This window comes from Passer domesticus, chromosome 7, assembly GCF_036417665.1.
Source record: "Passer domesticus isolate bPasDom1 chromosome 7, bPasDom1.hap1, whole genome shotgun sequence".
NCBI classification, from domain to species: domain Eukaryota; kingdom Metazoa; phylum Chordata; class Aves; order Passeriformes; family Passeridae; genus Passer; species Passer domesticus.
This window is the reverse complement of record NC_087480.1, coordinates 55974965-55996965: the sequence shown is the minus strand read 5'-3', so window position 1 is coordinate 55996965 and position 22001 is coordinate 55974965. Positions and strand designations below refer to the sequence as shown.

Sequence of the window (22001 nt, the reverse complement as noted above, 5' to 3'; positions counted from 1 at the left end):
CTGCCATTTAAGAAGTGCTGTATTTGTTAACTTTGATTTTTACATAAGTTTCTTGAAGTAATTTTACTATTTGTATGTTGGAATGGTTTGGAAAACTGCTCTACCAAAATAATAATGACTTCCATTTCATTTTGTCACAGACTCTCAAACTCGGAATGTGGACCTCAGTATTAAATCTAGGGCTCTCATCCTGCAAATGCTTGGCAATGAATTTGATGTATTTGTGTATAGTAAATGCTTTTTGTGACTGGTTCTATTTTAGAATAAATAATGTATAAATGTTAGAGGCTAAAACTTACATATTCTTACATGTATTTTCTAATATACATATGTATCCCTGTCCTCTCAGTATGGTAAACTAGCTGATTTCATAGTTTCATTATGTTAAAAATTGAGCATAGAAAAGGGGATGGAGGAAAAAGTAGTTGTCTTAAATTATTATTATTAGATTAATAAGCTCTCTAATTATTCCATTTACCTACTAATTCACAGAGCTGTTTCCTTAGCAGTGGATCTCACAATCATGAGTGAAAACTGGCAAGATTTTCCTTTTACATTTTGTTTCATAAGCACCTTGAAAAATGTGTTGAATTTCAATCTCCACTAAAGCAAGTGGAGCATCAGTTGCCGTGAATCACCAGAGCAGAGCAGCAGGAATCCATCGCAAAGGGAGCCCGTTTGGATTCATTGCAGCTCTGCTGATGTGTTTTCATTTGCAATAAGCAGCAGAGGCACTTTGCCATTACAGACAACTTCAGTGCTGGGAAGCCTGGCAAGTGCCTATCAGGTTTTCATGCATATAAAATGCAGATGAGGTAGTATGGTGTGTTTGATTAATGAAAAATTCCACAAATAACCTATACAAATCCAAAAGCAGCAGCATTATTTCATGGGAGCTGTCCATGTGAAATAGGATTGTGAGATAAACTTGGCTCTGTACTACTTACCTACACCCAAAGCCTGTGGTGCTCCAGAACAGCAGATGTTTTGTAACTAGGCACAATACCTCTATATCTGCTGGTTATTTTATTTCTGAATGGTACAAATAAACAGTAATTTGATCTCAGAGCATTCTTTGTGTAAGCCTTCTTGAAGGTGGAATTTTTGGCTTGTGTTCTGAATATTTGAAATATTTTGTATGCATTTCATATTCCCATAAATATTGTATCAACTTAGTATTTGCTTAGTTAAAAAAACTGCTGAATATGCTGTATTAGTTAGTAGTGTTCTGTGTAGTTTTATTCCTGTTATGTTGCTGATGCAAGACAGTTAATAGATCGTTTGTTTTTGCTGATATTATTTTATGTTAGAAAATGGGAATTCTGAAAGAATATTTAATTTTTTTTTTACTATATGGTGCTTTGTGAATAAAATAAAACTGCAAAGATCTAATTGTTTGAAATTAAATACTAGATTATGTTCTTAAATAAAGGGAATGTGAGTGGGCAATGCCCGGATTAAAGATTATCAATAGTTTAAAATACTACTTTTTGGAATGGACTTTTGGAAAGTAGGGAGAAATGCTGTCCTAAATGAAGAAGTTAAAGGAGTTGTTTCAATGAGTAATTATAACTATGGAAGTAATTAATAATGTAATTGATTTCAGCAACCTGGGGGAACAAATTATTTCAGAAGTAGTACTAAAATCCCCAAATTATTTTAAATATACAATAGTGAGGAGGAGTGTAACTCAAAAGTGAAGAAACTGTGGCTGAAACTACTGCTGGCTTAAGTTAACTGGCAGAAGACATCCCTACATCCCTAAACAGCAGGTGAATAGGAAGCAAGATCCAAGGGAAAAAGCAGTTTAACCCAAAGCAGAATACAGGAATGGTGTGTAACAACCAGGATGGAAATTGTCCATGCACCAAGGTTGCCCAGGTTTCAGTTACTGCACTCAGGATGGAAGCCCAAGAGCTGCAGGAACCACCTTTGTTCCAGTCGCTTGGGAAATACAAGGTCTTGAACAGAGAGCTGGTGCTGTGCAAAGCTGCTGATGTGTTTCCCCACAGGATTTTGTACCTGCCATGGAGTCTTCATGGAAAGCCCAGTTTCCCATGGATAAAGATTCATTACCACCATAATGATGTTAGTAGTTGAGTCAGAAATTGATTTGAAGTCTCCTGAACTCATGAATTAGTGATAATCAAATAATTTTTAAAAAAATTTGGGCAGGTGCATCTGCAAGAAATTTATAGTAGTTGCACTTTAGGTATGAAAAAAATTAAAATAGCTTTTAATAGTGGGTTTGGTGTAGTGCCACAGCTGACCTGTGTTGAGGCTCACCAGGCTGATTGCTTGTGAAGTATAGCTGAGAATGAGATAAAAGCCCTATCCAAATTAGAAAGCACAGCTGTATTCCCTCAGTGCTAACTCTGGAATAATGTCCATGATCCAGCTTGCTAGCTCAGCATCACAGCTATGCTGTCTCTCTTTGGCCTTCCTGGGATTCAGCAGATAAGCTCATGCTTCCACACTAAGGCATAGACATCTCTTTAAATATAAATTTGGAAAGTTGTTGTTCAATCAGCAGACATAGTAAGCCATGAAAAGTGCCAGAAATTTGTCATGAGCAGGCTAATTTTCATAAACAGAAAAAGTGCTGTTTATGTGTTCCATACTTGACCTTGCTGATATTCTTGAAAGACTTCCATAGGACTTCATACTTGGTATTTTTACGAGATGTCTTTTGTGGACAAACATTTTGAAAGTGATAGTCACGGCTGAGGAGTCTGAAAACTAGGACGAGAAATAATGCCTTGGCCTTTTGCACAAGCTGAAATCAGTCTCCTTCTCTGTTATATCAAGAATATTTATTACCTATTGAGTCTTTTTCAGTTTCCCAGCTGAGAATCTGTTGGTCCCCAAGAAAGGAGACACACAAAGTTGTTAGCTTGGAGATATTGAACTTTGTTAGTCACTAAAGGCTGTATAATCTTGGGTCAGGGTCACTGCATTGGTTGCTACATGTAAGATGCTTTATTTTCATTTAGCTTGGCTCAATGTGAGTTATCTTTAGTTTAGAAATTTATTTTTTCATGACTTCTTCCAGTTATGCCGTCAAGTTTAAGCAAGATAACGTGCTTTTGTTAAATCAGTGCCTCACACCCTGGGCAGCTGAAACATGGGTATATACATATTATCCAGGAGCATATATGGATTTTCACACAGCATATATCCATGAATCTCTCCCTTTCCTTCCTCTTCTTCTATGCTCCCTCACATATAACACAAACCCAGGTATATAAAAGCTGATTTGTTTCAGTATTAAATAGCATGGGAAATATTTACAGCATTTTAGGATGACACCAGCAAATACTAGTGAGTAGCTTCAAGCACCACCATCTTTGTCCAGATTTGTGAGTAATATCAGGTTTTGCCCTTACCTGAAATTTCCTCCACTACAATTCCAAACCCTGCAATTGCCTGCCTGCTTGACTCGGTATTTTTTGCAGGTCACACGCCCTCCTTGTCTTTGGGAAATCAGTTGCATACAAATTGCAGAAAGATATGGGATGCCATGGAAGAGTTTCACTTCTTGAAGTTCTGTGGTACCACATAAGGGATCGGTTTTAGCTCTTCCATTCTTTTCCTTCCTCAGAACTCCTAGACACAGATTTTCCACTGGAATGGTAGGAACATCCCCAATTTTTTTTTTCTTGACCCAGAACTTGAATTCCTGTGTATCCTTTGACTGGTGTTTCAGCATCTCCTCGTATTCACATGCAGAGCTAATGCTCTGAGCCATCCCTTATTTCCCAGAAAGGGTGGACTTGCTGATACTTTTTTGGGGATGCAGCTCTGAGGACTAGTTCAACTTAAGTGCTATTATCTTCTCTTTTTTCTGCTAGCTGAGGTTGCATATTATGTACTATAATTTTGTTTACTGTTTATACATTTTATGCTTTTGTTTGATGTGGTTTTTTTTACCTAAGTATTGCTACTATAGCAACTGTTGCATCATGTGATACCTTTGATGTTATCAAGATAGCAAATACTTGTTAAAAATAAAACTATATATAATGAAATTCACTGATCCTTACAATGTTTTTAAATAAATATCTTTTCAGTTGATGTATTTAATACAACTGTATTTTCATTCTTTTTATTTTTCATTTGTGGTAGAATTTTAGTTTAGAGCTTATAAGTGCAGTAAAAAGAGTAATGGATTTTTTTTTCTTGATTGCTGAGTTCAAAGCATTAATTGCTTTTTAAAATTTTCAGTAGAAAAATCTGTTCATACTTTCTTGGACACTTTGGATTTCACTAAAGTGATACAAAAAATTTCATTGCCATTTGTCTCTAACAGAACGGTATATCCTTGGGGATAGCTCACACTGAGATAATAAATGAGTAGTCTTGAAGTAAAGCTTTTAGGTTGAAGATTGGAAACAAATATCACATATGAAACAAGTGCAAGTCCACACAAGCTGACTTTTCTTCTTTTTCTATAACTCATAAGACAATGCCAGCCCCTGGGAGTGAGGAGTCATTGTACAGAGCAGTATCTGTCTGCCAAATATCTCCAGTTCCATGTTCCTCTTGGAATTTGGACAGGAGCTATAATCGACCTTGGATTGATAGTTGTGTCTCTGTGTGGATCTTTTTGAGAGGACCATGTAATGGAGATTTCTCATCACCTTTTCACACTTGACCAGCCTGGTGGTCAATGCTTTGTTTTGGGCTAAGCACCTCGTGTACCTTTTTTGTCCCTCCTTGCCCTGGGCTTTCTGCTCAGTATGTTGCAGGCAAAGTCCTCTTTGTGGTGCCACTGAGCCTCTCATAGGCACCCCACATGTCACCAGCTTTAGTGGTCATTTGCTTTACATATTTGCACATAAGAACAAGATTTTCCACCCTGAGCTTTGACTCGGACACCTATTCCACTCTTTCTACCCAAAGGAGTTTGGGTACGTGCATCTAAAGAGGCACAAGGTATTTAGATCTTATGCTTCTAACTCATGCTTCTAACTCAAACTAAAAATTAATGGTGGATTAGCTAAGGAGTTGTGTTAGGAAAGTTGAAAGGTAATATTGTTTGGTAGCCTCTGAAGAAAGAGTAACTTGTGCAATAAGTTAAAGACCCAAACCATACATTTTGTTTCCTTCCTATTATACAACCAAGCTCTTTCAAGTCCCTGGCAGTAAGATGGCAGTTTATTTCTACTCTCTACTTTCAGAACTTGTGAATCTCTGCAAATCTCAGAATTTGCCTGATAATCTCTGTTAAACTACAGTTCATCTTTACTTTGCTTGTTTTCTTGAATATCAATATAATCTCAGTTTGGAGACAGACTTGACAAGCAGTCTGTTGGTCAAACCGTAGGAGGAAAGTAATTGAAGAGACAAGTGCTGCAAAGCTGCTTTATCTCAAATTTGGTTTTTAAATGACAACACAATGTTACTATTTTTTAGAACTAGTCCAAGCTATATGACAATGCCTTCTTGTGGTAACCAGCATTTTCCTTGCTGGACTTTTGAAATAGGTGATGGTGACAGATTGGGCAGAGTACCCCAATGTGAGGCAGCAGGTGTGGCTGCTACCATGCCGGGTATTGTCTCAAACCCTGGGATTTGTAGTCTTAATACATTTTTCCCTTTCTTTTCAGATCACAGTGCCTGTGATTTAGTACATTTCAGGTTGACAGCACTCTGCTGTATGTTTAGATTCTCTAGGTCATGCCCAAGCCTTGTTTTGGGATACCTGGCTGTGAAGATCAAAATGAGAGTTGTGTTTTCTTCTTTTTCTAGCATTTTTAAGTCAATAGAGCTGGAATTCCAAGTTCCTGACTGCTGCTGCTTGTAGGATTTTTAGAATGGCTACAGAGCATTCAGAAGTCATAGCAGAAATAGCTTGTCTTCCATTTCTGAAGCCTAGGGACAATGATATAAAAACTTTTATTTAAAAAAAAGTCAAAGAACAAGGGAACATAATCAGCTATTAGACTATAGACCTGTACTAATGCTATAATTTAAAAGAATTTTGCTAAAATGACATTGTTTTCAGGTTTGTGGAGCAGACTGCCTAGCTCCACATTGGCATAACATCCAAAAGTGCTGCTTAGCCAAAACATGAGTTGAGCTGTGTTCATCTGGAGACTTGGAATGTTTTGGAGCTAATAGGAATTGCTGTTGGTCATCTGAATTAATTTTTTTTTTTGTTGCAAACTGTACTGAAAATTCTTTCTGTGGGTTTCTATTAACAGTGTGGCTCAAGGCTGGTGGAGCATTTCTGGGGTGCCTGGAAACTTTAAGTGGATGACAGGGATCTGCCTATTCGATCTTTATACCATAAATGTTTCCAGCAGCAAAATGTATTCTAATTTTATCCTAAAATTAGGATCTCATAGGAGAATGCAGGGTATCTTGATAACATTTGTAATTACAGAAAGACTTCTACAGTTTTCTTGCAGGTGTTGTAGGTTTTGTGTTACCCCACCTTTCTATTTGGCTGTCATTGCTAGGCAGTGTGATTAGAAGAAAGATGCAGGTTTTCCAGGCAAATTCCTGCTATATTTTTCCATGTCTATTTTAATGTGGTTGTGCTCTCCTGCCTAATGTAGCATGAGGGGAGCTGCTGGCTGCTTACTCCGTGAGTTTTCGTGTTTGGCACTTCTGAAAGCTGGGCTTGTTGTTTACCCAATCCAGAGTCCCTGTTGCTTTCTAAAGAGGTACCTTCCTCTATGAACTATAGTGTTTAAAGAAAATGTACTTAAATTTGCATGATGTTTATTGTAGCAAATACTGATTTAATCTTTTCCTAAATTAAAAAAAAAAAGTTGACTTTACCCTTTGAATTTAAGAAGGGCAAAGAAACTCTGGAAATTTCCAAACTCTCCCTCCACGAATCCCAGTCTCCTGGAACTGATTCTATTCATTTTCACTAGTTTGATGTGAAATATATCCACAATGACAATAGTGATGAATGCAGATACCAGAAGACTCTGCCCAGGTTTTATTTTAAAGCCTTATATACTTATAGAGATTTCAGGCACCCACAGATTTTATACCTGATAGAAAATTACCATTAAAGTTTAATACTGCAGTAAAAGTAAATCCTAGGGATTTGCTGGAGCCTCCTGGAGTTTAAGCTATGAAGAATTAGAATAAAATAGCTATGTGTCTTACAACCCATAAGAAAAATAATTGACAAAATAAGAACTACATTCTGAGACAATTTCTTTGCTAGGTTTTGCCTTTGCTTGTCTTATCTAACCTTTTTTTCAAAGGAGAATCTGGTCTCCTTAAGTGGAATGTGCAGGATGTACTTCAGTTAATTCTCTTCTTTCCCTTTCACTTTGTTTCAGATTGAAGAGCTATTTCCCTTCCCCACAAGGTTCTGTCATACATCTTTGCCTCCAGCCAGGAAAATCTGCTTAGGGCTCCCCAGTTGTGAGGAGGAACTCTGTATTGGGCAGAGGACTGGAGCCCAGGGTAGCTGTTCTCTCCATCTGAGGTGGGGATGTGTTCCCAGCACTGCTCTCTGCATCTGCTGAGCACACAGGCATGAAGCCATGGCTTATAATGGACTCATACAGGCTCCTGTTCGGGCAGTGCTCTGCCCTTGTCTTTATCACCCAAGGAGAACATGCCAGAAGGGACGTGGTGTTGTTGTGCTGTTCAATAATGTGAAGTTCAAAGAAAGCAGTTTTGCATGTTTAGAGATTAAAGATAATATAACTCAAAATATAGCAACACTGCATTCTGAATATTCTAATTACTGTGGAATAAAGAACATGCTAGGCAAGTAATATTGTTAAATGACTACGATTTGCAGGCTATTTGATGATTTTATTCTCATTCCTGGAGGGCTACATTAGGTCAGGAGGAGCAGATGGAAACTTTTTGCTGGGACACAGTTACTTGACAGCTTCCTTCTGCATTGTGTAAAGTCTCCATTGGCAGATTTTCTAAATTGCCAGGGAGATGTAAATCTCTCTTCTGCCTACTTTTCCTCCACTGTTTTACGGTGCCAGTGCTATGAATGTAATCTTGTCTAGTTTCTTCATCTTTAAGTGGTGTTTCCCAGTTATCTTCTACAATTTCCAAGAGGTCTGTTACTTTTAGCTGAGGCTCAAAAGGAACATTTACCAAGAGGAGTCCAATCTTCAAACAGCTATACTCAGGTGACTCCCTGCCTCCCATTCCTTCACTTTGGTCCCTGGCAGTTCAGGCACTCATGGTGATTTGCAGGTTTTCCACTAAATTTTCTTTGTTTCCTCAATTCCACAATGTTTGATTGCAAATGACCAACTTGACTAATCTTAACTGCAAGAAGTGTGTATTAATCCAGCTCAGGTGAAACTGAGGAAGTGGTTTTCCTCTGGCTGCTGCTCTGCAGCAGCTCAGTGCAGAGGGGTGAATTTTTAGGGACAGGATCACAGCCATGCTGATGCACAGATGCCCCATCCAGGCCTCAGTTTGCCTCTGGTGTTCCCAGGCTTTAAGCAAATTGTATCAGCACGCTGATAAAAAACATCCAGCTGAAATACCCTAAATATCAATTATACACTTAAAGAAAACAATTTAAATGCCACAGATTGCTGTCTGTGGTAATTATTCAGTCTAAAACAAATAGCCCAGAGGTTACAAATAATAATTTTGTTAAAAAATACTATCATGCATTATTAAATATCTACATTTTTAGATTATTATAAAGTAAGAAAATGTCTAAATTCTGTTTGTTCTGTTGTAGTACTTCCTAAAGTGAGTAAGTTCCAAATTTCTTCCTAGAGAAGACTGGGGATTCATATGCCAAATAATGACCTGGATTTGCATTTTTTTTTAATGTGGGATTTATGTACCTGTGAAAATATGGGTATATGATAGAAAGCCTGACAGACCCTTTAACTATGGTGTCACTAATACATTGATATAATTTGTTACCTCAGCTAAGGTGTTTTGCCTCAAGAGGTGGAATACTTTTATGTATGGAAAGGTCACTTTTAATTAATAAGCTGTTTTCCCCATTCAGGGACAATATGAATTGCTTGTAACATTTGTGTGAAATAGTTTTCAATATAAAAATAAAACAAATTGAGCTTTATGTCACATTTATCATCCCCCATAACCCATTTAAATGTCAAAAAAATCAGTACAGACCAAAAGTCTATTTCTAGAAGCCTTAGTAGCCCTATTTATCAGAGTGAAATAAGATATTATCATCCCATTATCCCATCACATGCCTTCTGCACTTGAAGCCATACCATTTCTTCATTTTCTATAATACAGAAGATAGTTTTTCTATTGTTAAATATTTCTTGTCCAAGCTAAAGAAAGTGCTGTGTTTCTTACACTGTAATATAAATATATGATATAATATACAATTATTTGATTGCTTTCTTGTGCATATCTCAAATGGAAAAAAACCCCAAAATTAGTGGTCTTCTATCCCTATTTGGAAACAAATATTTTGCAGACTGCAATTTGTTATTGTAATTTTACCGTAAGGATAAAGCTTTCAACTCATGTATTTTGACAAAAATCATGCCATTGTGTGGAAACCTTATGTCCTTCTATATTTTACTGTGAAATAATGCCCCATTAAAAAATATAATTATTCAAGTTCTTTTTCTGAGTTTTGTTTCCTAACAACGAGGGCTCAGATAGTCACATAGCTCTATTGGTGCATATCTCTTCCTTCTAATAATTCTAAAATTTCCAGTATGAGTGGTTCTGAACAGTCTCAAAGGTTCTAAGTTCATTTAAGATGCATGAAAATAGGCAGCAGGATAGAGGAAGAAGATCCCATTAATGCTGATAGAGAGGAAGACGCTTCTGAGGGTTGTGATAAAGAACCTGATGAGGAGTTCAATTCCAGGAATCCAGCAGGATCTAGAGCTAGAGAGTTCCTGTTGAAAGAAGTAGATCCAGCTGAATATCAGACTAATGCATCTGAGAGGGCTCAGCCACAGGTCATAAACATGCAAGAAACCAGGCTGGGTGGTTTGTCCCTTAGAGAGGCTTTAACAGATTGTGTCATTAATATATCAAAATTCTTATATACACTTTGAAAAGAAAGAATTAATTTACTGGTGCAGATGTTAAATGGTGCAAATTTTATTTTATGTAGAAATGTGTGGGCAAGTAGCCTTCTATTGGTTTTTATATATTAAATATATTTTGTTTTATGCTCATGTTTTTTTTTTTTTTTCCTTTTACTGCAACAGGCAGTGCCATTGGAAGTGATGATATCATAGCAGGGAACGTGAGCAAGTACATTGTTCTCCCAGCTGGTTACTGTGGACAGCCCAAAAAAGGACATCTTATATTTGATGCCTGTTTTGAAAGTGGTGAGTATTTTCAGCATTATGGTACTCAGTTGTCAATATATTAACACTTTAAACTCCATCACTCATATATTTATGAAGTGTCTTAATTATAAAGAAGACTTACATTAAATACCACTTGACAAATTTAGCTGATTCCCTTCAGTCAAAGTATGACTTCAAATCAGACTTCAAATGTCAAAAAGGTTGTGAAATTTGCTGTTGCCTACAATAAAAATTTCATCAGGTCCATCTTTAACCACATGTGGACACATAACTGAATTTTATTGTGTCATTATTTATATGGTAGTATTTATGCATTTATGATGTAGTATTTAAAATGTGCTATTTAAAATTTTAATTTAGAAGTTTACTGGGGCAGTTAACCCAGTAAAGTGCCAAGCCCATCCTTGCATAATTAGAGAGTTTTAAAAATGTGTATGTGCTGCCTTTAAATATATTACTTTGGATTTCCTGTGGCCTGATCCTATATTGCTGAGGTTAATGGAAGTTCTGCCTCTGATGTCAGTAGGAGAATTAAACTTTAGGAAGCTACTGGAAACTGAAAGTATTTTTACAGGAGTTATAGTTAGCACATTAATTTAAAGAGTAATTTTAATTGCTTATATGCATGTGGGCTATGTAGGTAAATATATCCATGAAAATGTAGCATTGTTTAAATTTTTGTGCTACATACATGTATGCTACCAGATTTTTAGCTTAAATCCATTATTACTGGCTTTCAGACCTACAGAGCACGGTTAAACACCATATGTAGAAAAGTCATTTGGCAGGATAAACTATAGTTTTCAGCATGGTTTATGTGAGAGGTGATGGTAATGCCAAAACTACTCCAGTGTCTTGTAAAATGAACTTTTTATAAAGAGTTACATCCCTTAGGGCAGAATACTGGCTGCCAGTTCCTGGATAAATATTAAATTGAGTTATTTAAATCCCGTGATTACATTATGTAAAAAGTGCAAATGATGCAGTGAACAATAAAGAGTATTTTTTTTAAGGTGTGTCTCTGAAGGTTCAGGCAATAGTTCTGTATTTTTAAACATACTTTGGGTGCTATTTCATAATAGTTTTGTGGGGGTTTTGCATTTTTGTATCAGAAAACAGCTTAAGAAATGAATCATGGCCAAGCTGGGAAATTTGCTTTATTGTGCTAAACTTCTCTGCAATGAAAAAGATCAGTAGCAGTCATCAAATTATTTGTGAAGTATTGTGAGTCATTGCGTGATGGTTTAATTCCGGTTTTTGAACAATGGAATTAATTATATTTTTAAATTAAAATGTTTATTCTGTTCAAAGGTAATGTTCATGCTTTACATACTTTGGTAATAATTGAATATGATAGAAGCAGGTGCTATTTGAAATACTGTATTTATTTACATTGTGGCATGATGAGGCTGTGATGTTGCTTTGCATATTCAGACATTTCCAAAACAGAAATGTGAATGAAATTAATACCTTCATTTACTTTCTCATGATGACAATGTATTAGCAAGAGTGAGAGTAATATTGTGTACACTTCATATGTAAATTCACTTCATCTTTTGTTCTATGTCAGCCAAGTAATTGCTTAGAGTACCTTTACTGCTCAAAGCAAATTAACTGATATTGGATAACTTCTGAAATTGTTGTTAATAATAAAATCTATCCCACTCTATTGTCCAAACAGTAGGATACAACATTTATAAGATTGTTTAGATGATCTTTGAGTACCACCTTAGATATAATATCCTATTTAAATTACCTTTTTCAAAGAACAGATGGTAAAACTTACCCCAACTGCAGTACTGCCCCCAGCTTTGGGGTCCCCACAACAAGAAATGCAGGAACCTGCTGGAGGGGCCCAGAGGAGACCACGAAGATGCTCCAAGGACTGGGGCACTTTCCTATGGAGATAGGGTGGGAATACTGGGCTTGGCTGGCCTGGAGAAGAGAAGGCTCTGAGGAGACTTCTGTGGCCTCTCAGTATGTAAAAGGGGTCTATAAAAAAGGTGGAGAAAGACTTTTTCCCAAGGCCTGTGGGGACAGGGCAGGGAGAAAGGGGTTTAAACTGAGAGAGGGTAGATTTAAGTTGGCTATGAGGAAGAAATTGTTTACAATGAGGCTGGAGAGGCACAGGTTGCCCAGAGAAGCTGTGGCTGCCCCATCCCTGGAAGTGTTCAAGGCAAGGATGGATGGGGCTCTGAGCACCCTGGTCCAGTGGAAGGTGGCTCTGCCCACAGCAGGGGGGTTGGAACAAAATTATATTCATGATCCCTTCCAACCCAAGCCATTCTATGATTCTAAAATAGAAGTTGTGTTAAATGTAATTCCATAAGTGGCTCTTCTTTTTTTGGCTGCATTCTCTGTTTTCTTGAAAGGTCTGGTTGATAGGAAGAAAATACCTATTTTTCAATGACTGTTTTATATTGTAGAAGTGGAAGTAAACATTTCAGAATAGAGAAGGGGTATTAAACTTGTAGAAATCAGGAAAAAATATTAATACATGCAGAAGAAATGCTATTGAATGCACTTTCATTTTTGTTATTGCTATCATAATTGTATTAAATAACATTGAAAAGTATGAATTTGTTTGAGACAGAGGTATGTTTTTATGTACTCTGGAAATCAACATCCAGCTTGCTGTTTTGAAGTGCCATGCTTTCAAAAAAACATAAAAAATAGAATTGGGCATTGGATTTCTTTTTAGTCCATTCTGTTGTTGAGAGGCAAAATAAACTATTTTTGCCATTCCTGACAGATGTTTATCTTTTTCAGAGACTTTCAGTGAGTTTCAATGAGAAAGCAGCAATCCATTCTAACACTGCAATTTGCTCAATATAAGAAACATTTTCTTTCTATGTAGAAATGTTCTTACCAAAAAGGCATTAATTCTTGTCCAGTCCTATAGGCACAGAAAGCAGATTATTCCTTTTTCCTTTGACTTAATGGAAAGCTGCTATCATATCTTTCCTTGGCCTTTCCCTCCTCAGGTTAAATAACTGCTATTTTTTTCAATGGTTCCTTAGTGCTCACATTTTCCAAATTTTCTCTCATTCTTTATTTCCTCTGGCCTATCTCCAGCTGTTTTCTGCCTTTCTTGATTGGCAGTGGTCCAAGGTGAGCATGATACTCAGATAAGCTGGTGCCAATCCTATGTAGAGTTTATTACATGACATGCCTTGCAATCTATTTACTTCTGCAATGTGACAGTCCAATCTTTTTCACAATAGCATGGTACTGTTGACTTCTATAAAGCTTGTGAACCCTAATACTGCCCAGGTCCTTTTCTGAAGGAGCTAAACCAGCTGGTGCCTTGCACTTTACTTACCCTTAATGAATCTATTACTAGGGGAAAAAATCATTGCTGTAAAATAAATGCAATTACTGAAAATGAAGAAAGGTGCCTCAGCCCTTTATCATATTAATAACTGACAGAGGAGTAAAGAAGATGGAGAATTATCAGTTTACAAGTGTGTGAGGAATTTGTGTTTCCCATAGTTCAAGCTAGTATTCTGCCTGGAATCTTCCTTATCTTTATTAATATTTAAGAATATATACAGCCAAAAGAAACTTTTCACATTGATTTATCATTAGTATGAAAGAAACTGATAAAAATTCAGATTTCTTGCATACCACACCATACTTTTTTGGATAATTTCAGTTTTCACAAGAAACATGAGTTAGTTTCAGGGAAAAATGAAAACACAGCTACCTATGTACAGTACAAATTTAAAGGGAATGCCACATCTGAAATGTATCCATATGGTCAGTTGTAATTCTGTTTCCTAATATTCTTTAACACATTAAATTATTAACAGAGTTTCAGTTCAGTAGCAATGCACAACTGTACAAATGTTTACTTCTCATTACACCTACTGTTCTGTCAAAATGGGAATTTTGCACAATATAGTGCTCTGGGTAAAAGGATGTATTAATTTCTGCTATGCCAAGAAGTCCTTCCTGATTGAGGAGGGCCCAGACTTTGGTATGAACATGTTCCTCAGGGAATCTGGTATTTCATACTCAAGGTAAGTTGGTATTTCAGACATTTTATCTAAAGGAATTCAAAGTTTAGTTTAGCCAGCTGCCCCTACTGTCTTGTGTTTCCTTAGTGCTTGTGATTTCTGATGGCCTCCATTAAGTCAGCAGCCTGTTCTGTATTATGGCTAAGAGCTGTTTTATCTGCTTAGTCATTTTAACTGTAAGGGATGTTTTTGGAGATGATACCTCCAGTACTGGAAGCCAGTTGTTTTTTTGGGAGCTTACATATCTGCAATAGCTCTACTTCTGCATGAGGTCACAAATTTTTAGTGAGTTTAACATGATGCATGAGGAGCTTTTTATATGTATTTTGCAAAGTGAACAGAGAAAACATAAACCAAATTACTCAGCCCTTAAAAAGCCCCACCTTTTTTCTCATTGTGCCAAGGCTGTTTGCTGGGTGTAGCCACCTTTTTTCTTCCTGGCTCCATCGCAGAGTGATTCTGAGGTGGGCTCTGGTTGTTCTCCAGCTTTTGCCTCCCCGGGCACTCCGTGGAGAGAGCTGGCAGATGAAAAACTTGGGCTGACACTGCCAGGTGTGGCTTTGCTGCAGAAAAACGCTGAGGAGGTTCAAATGTTCCTTTTTCCTGGTGTCGCTGGGCTGCCAGTCCCTAGGGATGGGCTGGTTGGTGGCTCTGGCATACTCGAGGGTGCACCCCAGTCCTGCCCGGCCTGGGATGGCACAGGGAATATGGGAGGGAGCTGGAGTCAGGCTGCAGACTGTGATGTGTTGTGAGCATGGTTAAAAACCCCGAGCTTGACAGTTTCTGCTGCTTGTGGCTCAAATTGCTTGTTTTATAATTGCTTTTGAGAATTGAAGGAGCAGTGTTGGCTCGCAGAGGTTCGTAAATCTCAGCGTTCACACTGTTAAATACAGGGGCTTTTAATAAGGCTTTGAAAATATATATTTTGCTTGTTAATCAAATATAATGCTGTTTAACTGTTAAAAAATACTGTGTTTCTTGAAATTAGAAATGAAGCTGCTGTCTGCTTTTATTCTCATTTCAACCAAAAAGTGGAACTCCGCCAAGAGTCATTAAATCTTCTATCCTTTGGATGAATTCTTATTTTTTTATGAAAAAATGTTATGATTGGGTAATTTCTGTATTGTGGTTTATGTTCAAAAGATTGTAATTAAAGTTTTGTAAAATTTTAGATTCAATCTCAATTACTGTAAGCCTCAAATTATGTTAACTGCTGTACCACCACCTTGCAATGAAAATGATTCACAAACATTAGTTTGTCTTTTCCTACAGCAGGTTTGTAAAATATTTTGCATTAGAAACCTGATAAAAAATTCAGTGCTGATGGATTGCGAATGATATTAATCAGTTGGAAAAAGTTAAAACTTACAATGTATTAAGAGATCTCATATGACTGAGAAGTACCCTCGTATCATTTTTGTTAAGGTTTTAAATATCCTTCTATATTTCAAAAATAGGATAATGTACTTATAAAACACTTTGCACAACACTCAAAATTGCAATAAGTGATTGTAATTCCGCTGATCTCATTGTAACCACTTAGAGGCGTGAAATAGGCCATTGAGCTTTACCATGAAAGATATCTTCTGAACAAAAGCACAGATAATATAGGATGGATTGCCCTTTGGGGCTGCTTCTGTCCCAGTTGTTAAGACTTGACATGTAACTTCAGACAGCTAAAATTAGGGGTGATTAATCTTACTTGTGATTAGTAAAATATTGTAAAATTTGCTTTGCAAAGCATTTTCTGAAATGGACATTTTTATTTGTAAAAATTTAAAAATTAAAACTAAGACAACACAGATGATGATACTGTTAAGTATCATGCTCAAAGAAAAACTGAAATCCAACCTAGGAAATAGTTGTATTCTTGCCATCTAACATAGAATTGTAATGTGCTTGCAAAATTATTAAACAGTCTGGCCCTCTGTGTGTTTATGTTTAAATGAACAGAAAAACCCTTCTTGCCCCTGATTTCAGCAGCACTGCAATGATATCCTAGAACAGGAATAAAGCAATACAGGCAAGTGGCATAATGGCACATCAGTAGAAATAGAAAGTTCAAAAGCTGTTTAAGGATACTTTCTTCCAGTGTAAACACTTTTAGTAGTAGGATAAACTGTGTTTTGGAGCAAAAACTAGTCAATATTCCAAATTTCCTGTATTGTAATGTCTCATGTATATCTAGACTCACTAAGTGAGGTGGAACTGTTTTGGCTTTCACTTCTACAAGGATGCTCATCTGTAAAGTAGAAACAAAGGAATGAAAGTCTCTGTGTTATTTCAGTAATGATGTCTGTTTTCAGCCTGCTTTTGGGGCTTCAAGGTGTGTCTGATTAATGAAACGTTTTAGTTATTTCCTTATTTTTTGACAGTAATTTATGCCACATTTCACAGGAAAGCATGAAGTGGTTATTGCTGCCAGTAGGGATAATTTAGCAAATGTTTCCCATTTCTGAACATGTCTGTTCCCAGTTCAAAGCAGTGTTACTCTGTCAGAGTATCAATACCTTTGGACTACTGCAAGTTAAAAGTCAGAAAAAAAGTAAGAGCAAAGGATTGATTTTAATTTTTTTGTATGTTTTAATGATGACACTAGGCATAGATTAATGGATGTAGCATGCACAGAGTGCTATCAGTTAACATATATGACATTACTCAGATGTCTCAAACTCCGGAAAAAGCACGTGAATGATTTATGGAATTGATATTAATCTCTTTCCAGTAAATGCATTACTAAAGTTACATGGGAAATTGATGTTACTGCTGTAATGCCAAATTAATTTCTTTCTTGCTAGGTCAGCATTGCAAATGGAACTAAATATTAACCTTTTAAATATCTAAACAGATACAGTATGGAAGGCATTTTTACAAATGGGGAGTGCTTGATGTCAATGTGATACCAGCCAACACATATGTCATTGGTCAGATAGCATAACTTGTGGAAAATATATATTAATGACCTATAGAACTATTGAAAATGCAGGAAGTATTACTGTAACAACGAGAGTAAAGAATTAGGATGTTAATTGCAGTTGTTGTGACAATTATGATTTTTACAGTCAGTTTACCATCTGATTCTCACACTACCTTCTTCGGGACCAATCCTTTCCTCCCTCTTCCCAAGTGTTGGTATCTCCTTATCTGGTATTAAAGTACATGTGTTGATTTGCTCTTTGACTGACCTGAAAGGGACCAGAATGAGCAACTGGAAAGAGAAGCAGAAATGTCTGTGATCAGATATTGTAAGCTCACAGCAGATTTTCAACAGTCTCCGTATCAGAAACAACTAAATACAGTATGGATCCCTAGTCTGGAAAAACGGCGACTGAGGAATAATACATTAAAGGTCTGCAAAATCACGATTTCTAGTTAAAATATCAGTGTTTCCCTGTCTGTTCTCTTTATACAAAAAACTAAGGGCCATCAAATGAAACTAGCAGTTAATATGTTGAAAGCAAACAAAGGAGAATGATTCCTTACATGTTGTTTAATTAAGCTATGGAACTTCCCTCTGCAGAACATTGTAGGTGCTAAAACTTGACATGTGTCATGCTTTCAATAAAAAAACCAACTGACAAGCCCAGGAAAGCAAGATCAGTTGAGAGCTACTAAACACTGACACCATTTCTGGCTCAGAAGGTTCATAAATGGTGCCTTGTAAATTAGAGAATTATACTGGGAAGTGTCTTCCAATGATTGTTGTTTTTCTTATGCTCTTCTATAGGGATCCATTTCTGGCAGTTACTGAGCTGGACCTTGATTTCACCTGATAGATACATCTGATTAAATGCTTAATCACTATTAGTGCATTTAATAATGTTGTGTTATTTTCTAAAAACAGATTTGAGGTTATAGCTGCAAGCCAAAAGTAACATCATGGAAAACTATACTTTGATCAAATAACAGGAAGGAAAATCTTACAGTTCTTGTTTCCATTCAAACTATTTGCTAAAGAGGACAGTGGCTGAAGGTGGTGTTGTCCAGAAATAGACCTGATGCAGATCTGTTCTTAAGATTTTGCACATTCCTGATACCAGATTTCCATCAGATTTAAAAGTTTTCATGGGATTTTTGTAAGCTTCGTCTGTGACAGAGAAGGAATTAAAAAAGACCCTCAACAACAAAGATACTTTATATAAAGATGGCTAAGTAATTTTTGAGAATAAGCAAAAGGATTTTTCTATATATCAGGTTCTGAGATAAATTTTCCAGTTTCCATTTTTCTGGCTCTGTTCAAAATTTTCCATCTGTAAAAATGATAGAGGGAAATACAAGAAAGAATAGCAATGTCCCTGCCAGTGTGAAGGAACATTACATTACACTGAACAAATATCCTTATCTGAATGTACAATCACTGAAATAAATGCAGCTGTGTTTATTTCAGCATAATCAGATATATTTGAATATAAAATCATTGACATAAATGCAGCTGTGTTTATTTCAAACTGCACATGTTAATATGAACATGAATGTGACATCAAGAATCAGGAATGTATAGAGGTATGTATATATAGTGACACAATAGAAGCCTGGGACAGTTAAAAGTATGAATGAAAAATGTCCAGATGAGTTTGTGCTGTACCTAAAGATTTTTTAACACCATTGGAAGTCACTAATGAGGAGATGCAAAATTCTTCTCATATACAATCCCTGGATTTGAATAAATCTGTGGCTACTCTGTAGAGGAACAGGTGACCTCTGCCTCAGTAACTGACTAAGGAAATAATTGCTTTGAATAATTGCTTCTTAAAATAGAGAATCATGTTAGTTTTGAGTGATTGGTAGGTCCAGGTCAATCTCTTCTGATGGGTGCAGTGCAGACCTTAACTGTACCTTAGGTTTTTCATCTGATTTTGAGCCTTTTAAAGAGCTGCCAACCACCCTTCCAAAATTTCATCTTGGTGGGTTCTCAAACCCAGGGAAAATACAATGTACAGCAGTGACAGTGGAAAAATTCTGGAGCTGTTTATTTTGCCGGGAATGCTGCTCCTTGCTATTTTCTGAAAGCAGTACTCTGCCTTCACTGTCCTGTTTATATGCTTAACCTCTGTCTTTTGAAATCAGAGCCCTTCAGAACTAGAAGAAATTGAAGTGTTCTTTACTCTTCTTATGCAGATGGTGCTATATAGACTATCACAAGGAGTGGCTGTACTCAGAATAAAAGAGAAAGTGGCATCAGAACAGTAAATGTTTGGGAGCTAAGAGGTATTGGAAAGGCTTTATTTTCATCTTGGGAGAACACTGAAATATCCTGCTTGACTAAATAGTCGTATTTTGTTCAGTTAGTTCAGTAACCTGTAATATTATCCCTGTTTTGCAGAAGACAGGAACACAAAAGCCCTGGTTCTTGACTGCCTAGTGCCTTTTGTAGTGAATTTCAGCTGTGTGAAATGAGTGCAAAATGGCTGAGAAACGTTGAGAGTGCTTTGCATCAGATCTGTGAGCCAAATTCAGACTGAAATGTAGGAATTTTCATATCTTTACTATGTCTACTAGATTTGATCAAACACGGATGCTATAAAGAACAGGGGAGCAGAAGGAAAGGGACTAAAGCAGAGAAGAACCATTTGAAATGTTCATGGGAGCCCCCCTGGAAGGGTCGCTGGCCATGGGCACAGTGGTGCTGAGCTGCTGCTTCTCTGTCACTGTGTGACCACAACACGTGGTGCTGCTCTTGGCTCAGGACAGGCTCAGGCAGCATCAGCTGGGAGAACAATGTTCCTTGTACTTCCTTCCCAGCCCCAGATACAGGAGTACCCTTCACAGAATCACAGGATGTGTGGAAGGGACCACAGTGGATCACCTTGTTCCACCCTCCTGCCCAAGCACATGGCACAGGGTTGGATGCACACAGTTCTGGAATATTTCCACTGAGGGAGATTCCACACCCTGTCTGGGTATCCTTTTCCAGTGCTCAGTCACTGCGCAGGAAAATTCTTCCTCGTGCCCAGGTGGAATTTCCTGTGCATCAGTTTCTGCATGTTCCTCTTGTGCCATTGCTGGGCACCACTGAGCAAAGCCTGGTCCTTGCTCTGATCCCTCCCTGCAGACACTGACAGACAGGGATGAGGGCCCCTCTCAGTCGTGTCTTCTCAGGGGTGAGCAGGCCCAGCTCCCTCATTAATCCTACCCTGACCCTTGTGTGTCATGTTTGATTTTTTTCCAGTGGCTGAAGACTGTGGCACAGGCTGCCCAGAGGAACTGTGGATTCTCCATCTACAGAGGCATTCAAAACCTGGGCAGATGCAGTTCAGAGCAGCCTCCTCATGCTGACCCTCCTCTAGGACTAGACAATCTCCAGACATCCCTAAAAGATCACTTAAAAGATTAACACTTTCTCTTTTCTGCCCTGAAATTAGAATACACTTCAGATAGATTCTGTTCTTGTTGTTCTTTAAATCACTTAAAAATTCTCAGCTGCCTGCTGTTCCAAAGTTAACAAGCCAAATTAAGATCTTTGCTTGTTTGAGCTGCCACTCTAATGCAAGAAGAGACAAAATGCTGTGAAATAAACAGTGGTCTGTACTTTTGAAAGAATACTGGCTGGAAAACATACTTCAGAAGAGGTGTTTCATAAACAAAAAGTATTTTTATTCTTGGATGGATACTATCTGATTTCAGGAGAAAATATTTTGGAATTTTTTGCTTAGCCTAACAGGAATTTGGATACAAGTTATTAGGTGGGAAACACATTATTTTGCATACATGCAGAGCTTCATTTTGCATTTATCGATGCTATTTAGTAACCTAATTGCCTTCTAGGTTCAGCCTTTAGCATGCTAATTTTGATTTAGTGTTTGTATTTCTGAAAACAAACTGGGAACAAACCATAAATTATCACTGTGTGTTCTTTAGACAGCTACTGGAATTTCAGTATCTACTACAACAACATAATGTGAAGGTAAATTACCATAATATATTAAGGGTTATTATTATGTTCTAACAGTTTCTGGTGGAATCACATCTCTTTTTTTCTCATCTGAAACTGTAGCTTTTTCATAAGAAGAATAATTTATTCTGTTTTAAAAAAAATGGGTTTGAATGTTTATTGTTGCTACTGTACTACATTATGAATAATTCATTTTTAGTAGCCTTTTTTAAGATTGTAAGTGAATGTCATATTTCTGATGTGAAAAACTTTTAAGCCTTTATCATGAATGCAATGTAAAATATGGAGAGCTAAGGAATAATACATCTAGGGTTTTTTCCTTTTCCTTTTAGCATTTTGGTGGTCATCTTAAGAAATTATGTTCACAGTGAGTTTTTTGAATGATTGACTAAGAATTCTTTTTGACACTTGTGTTCCTTTTTGGTCTTTCTTCTCACTTGCAGTTTTTATTACATTAGGATCCAATTATATAAGGCTTTACATATATATTTCATATTACTGTTAAGTTGTAATGAAGCACCTTCAATGCAACATAAAACTGCCCATGTACCTGCACTGGGCTGATGTACCTCTTGTGTAGGTACCGTTAAATTAGATTGTTTAGCAGTGTTAGCACAGCCCAAAATGTCTTGAGATTGGATGAATACTGAGAGGGTGAGCTCACTCTGGAGTTTTGTGCTGTTACAGATCCATTGCTGTCAGAACACCAGAGCTTTGTGCCTGAGCTCGCTGGGGTGATGGATGGTAGCTGTGCTCCTTACTAAAAGTAAAGTTAAGACAAGGAATGGGGCAGCAATGTTATAATTAATTTATGCT

The 22001-nt window shown here is 37.0% G+C and overlaps 1 protein-coding gene across 6 annotated transcripts in view; it reads left to right on the top strand.

The window, feature by feature from the left end:
• The window catches only part of LOC135305308 (BEN domain-containing protein 5-like), an 876852-nt gene that overhangs the window by 6942 nt on the left and 847909 nt on the right, over positions 1-22001 (top strand). For all 6 annotated transcript variants that reach the window (XM_064428810.1, XM_064428809.1, XM_064428808.1 and 3 more), the window contains exon 2: positions 10170-10292. In XM_064428810.1, the coding sequence (XP_064284880.1) occupies positions 10170-10292 (123 nt within the window). The remainder of the gene's footprint in view (positions 1-10169; positions 10293-22001) is intronic.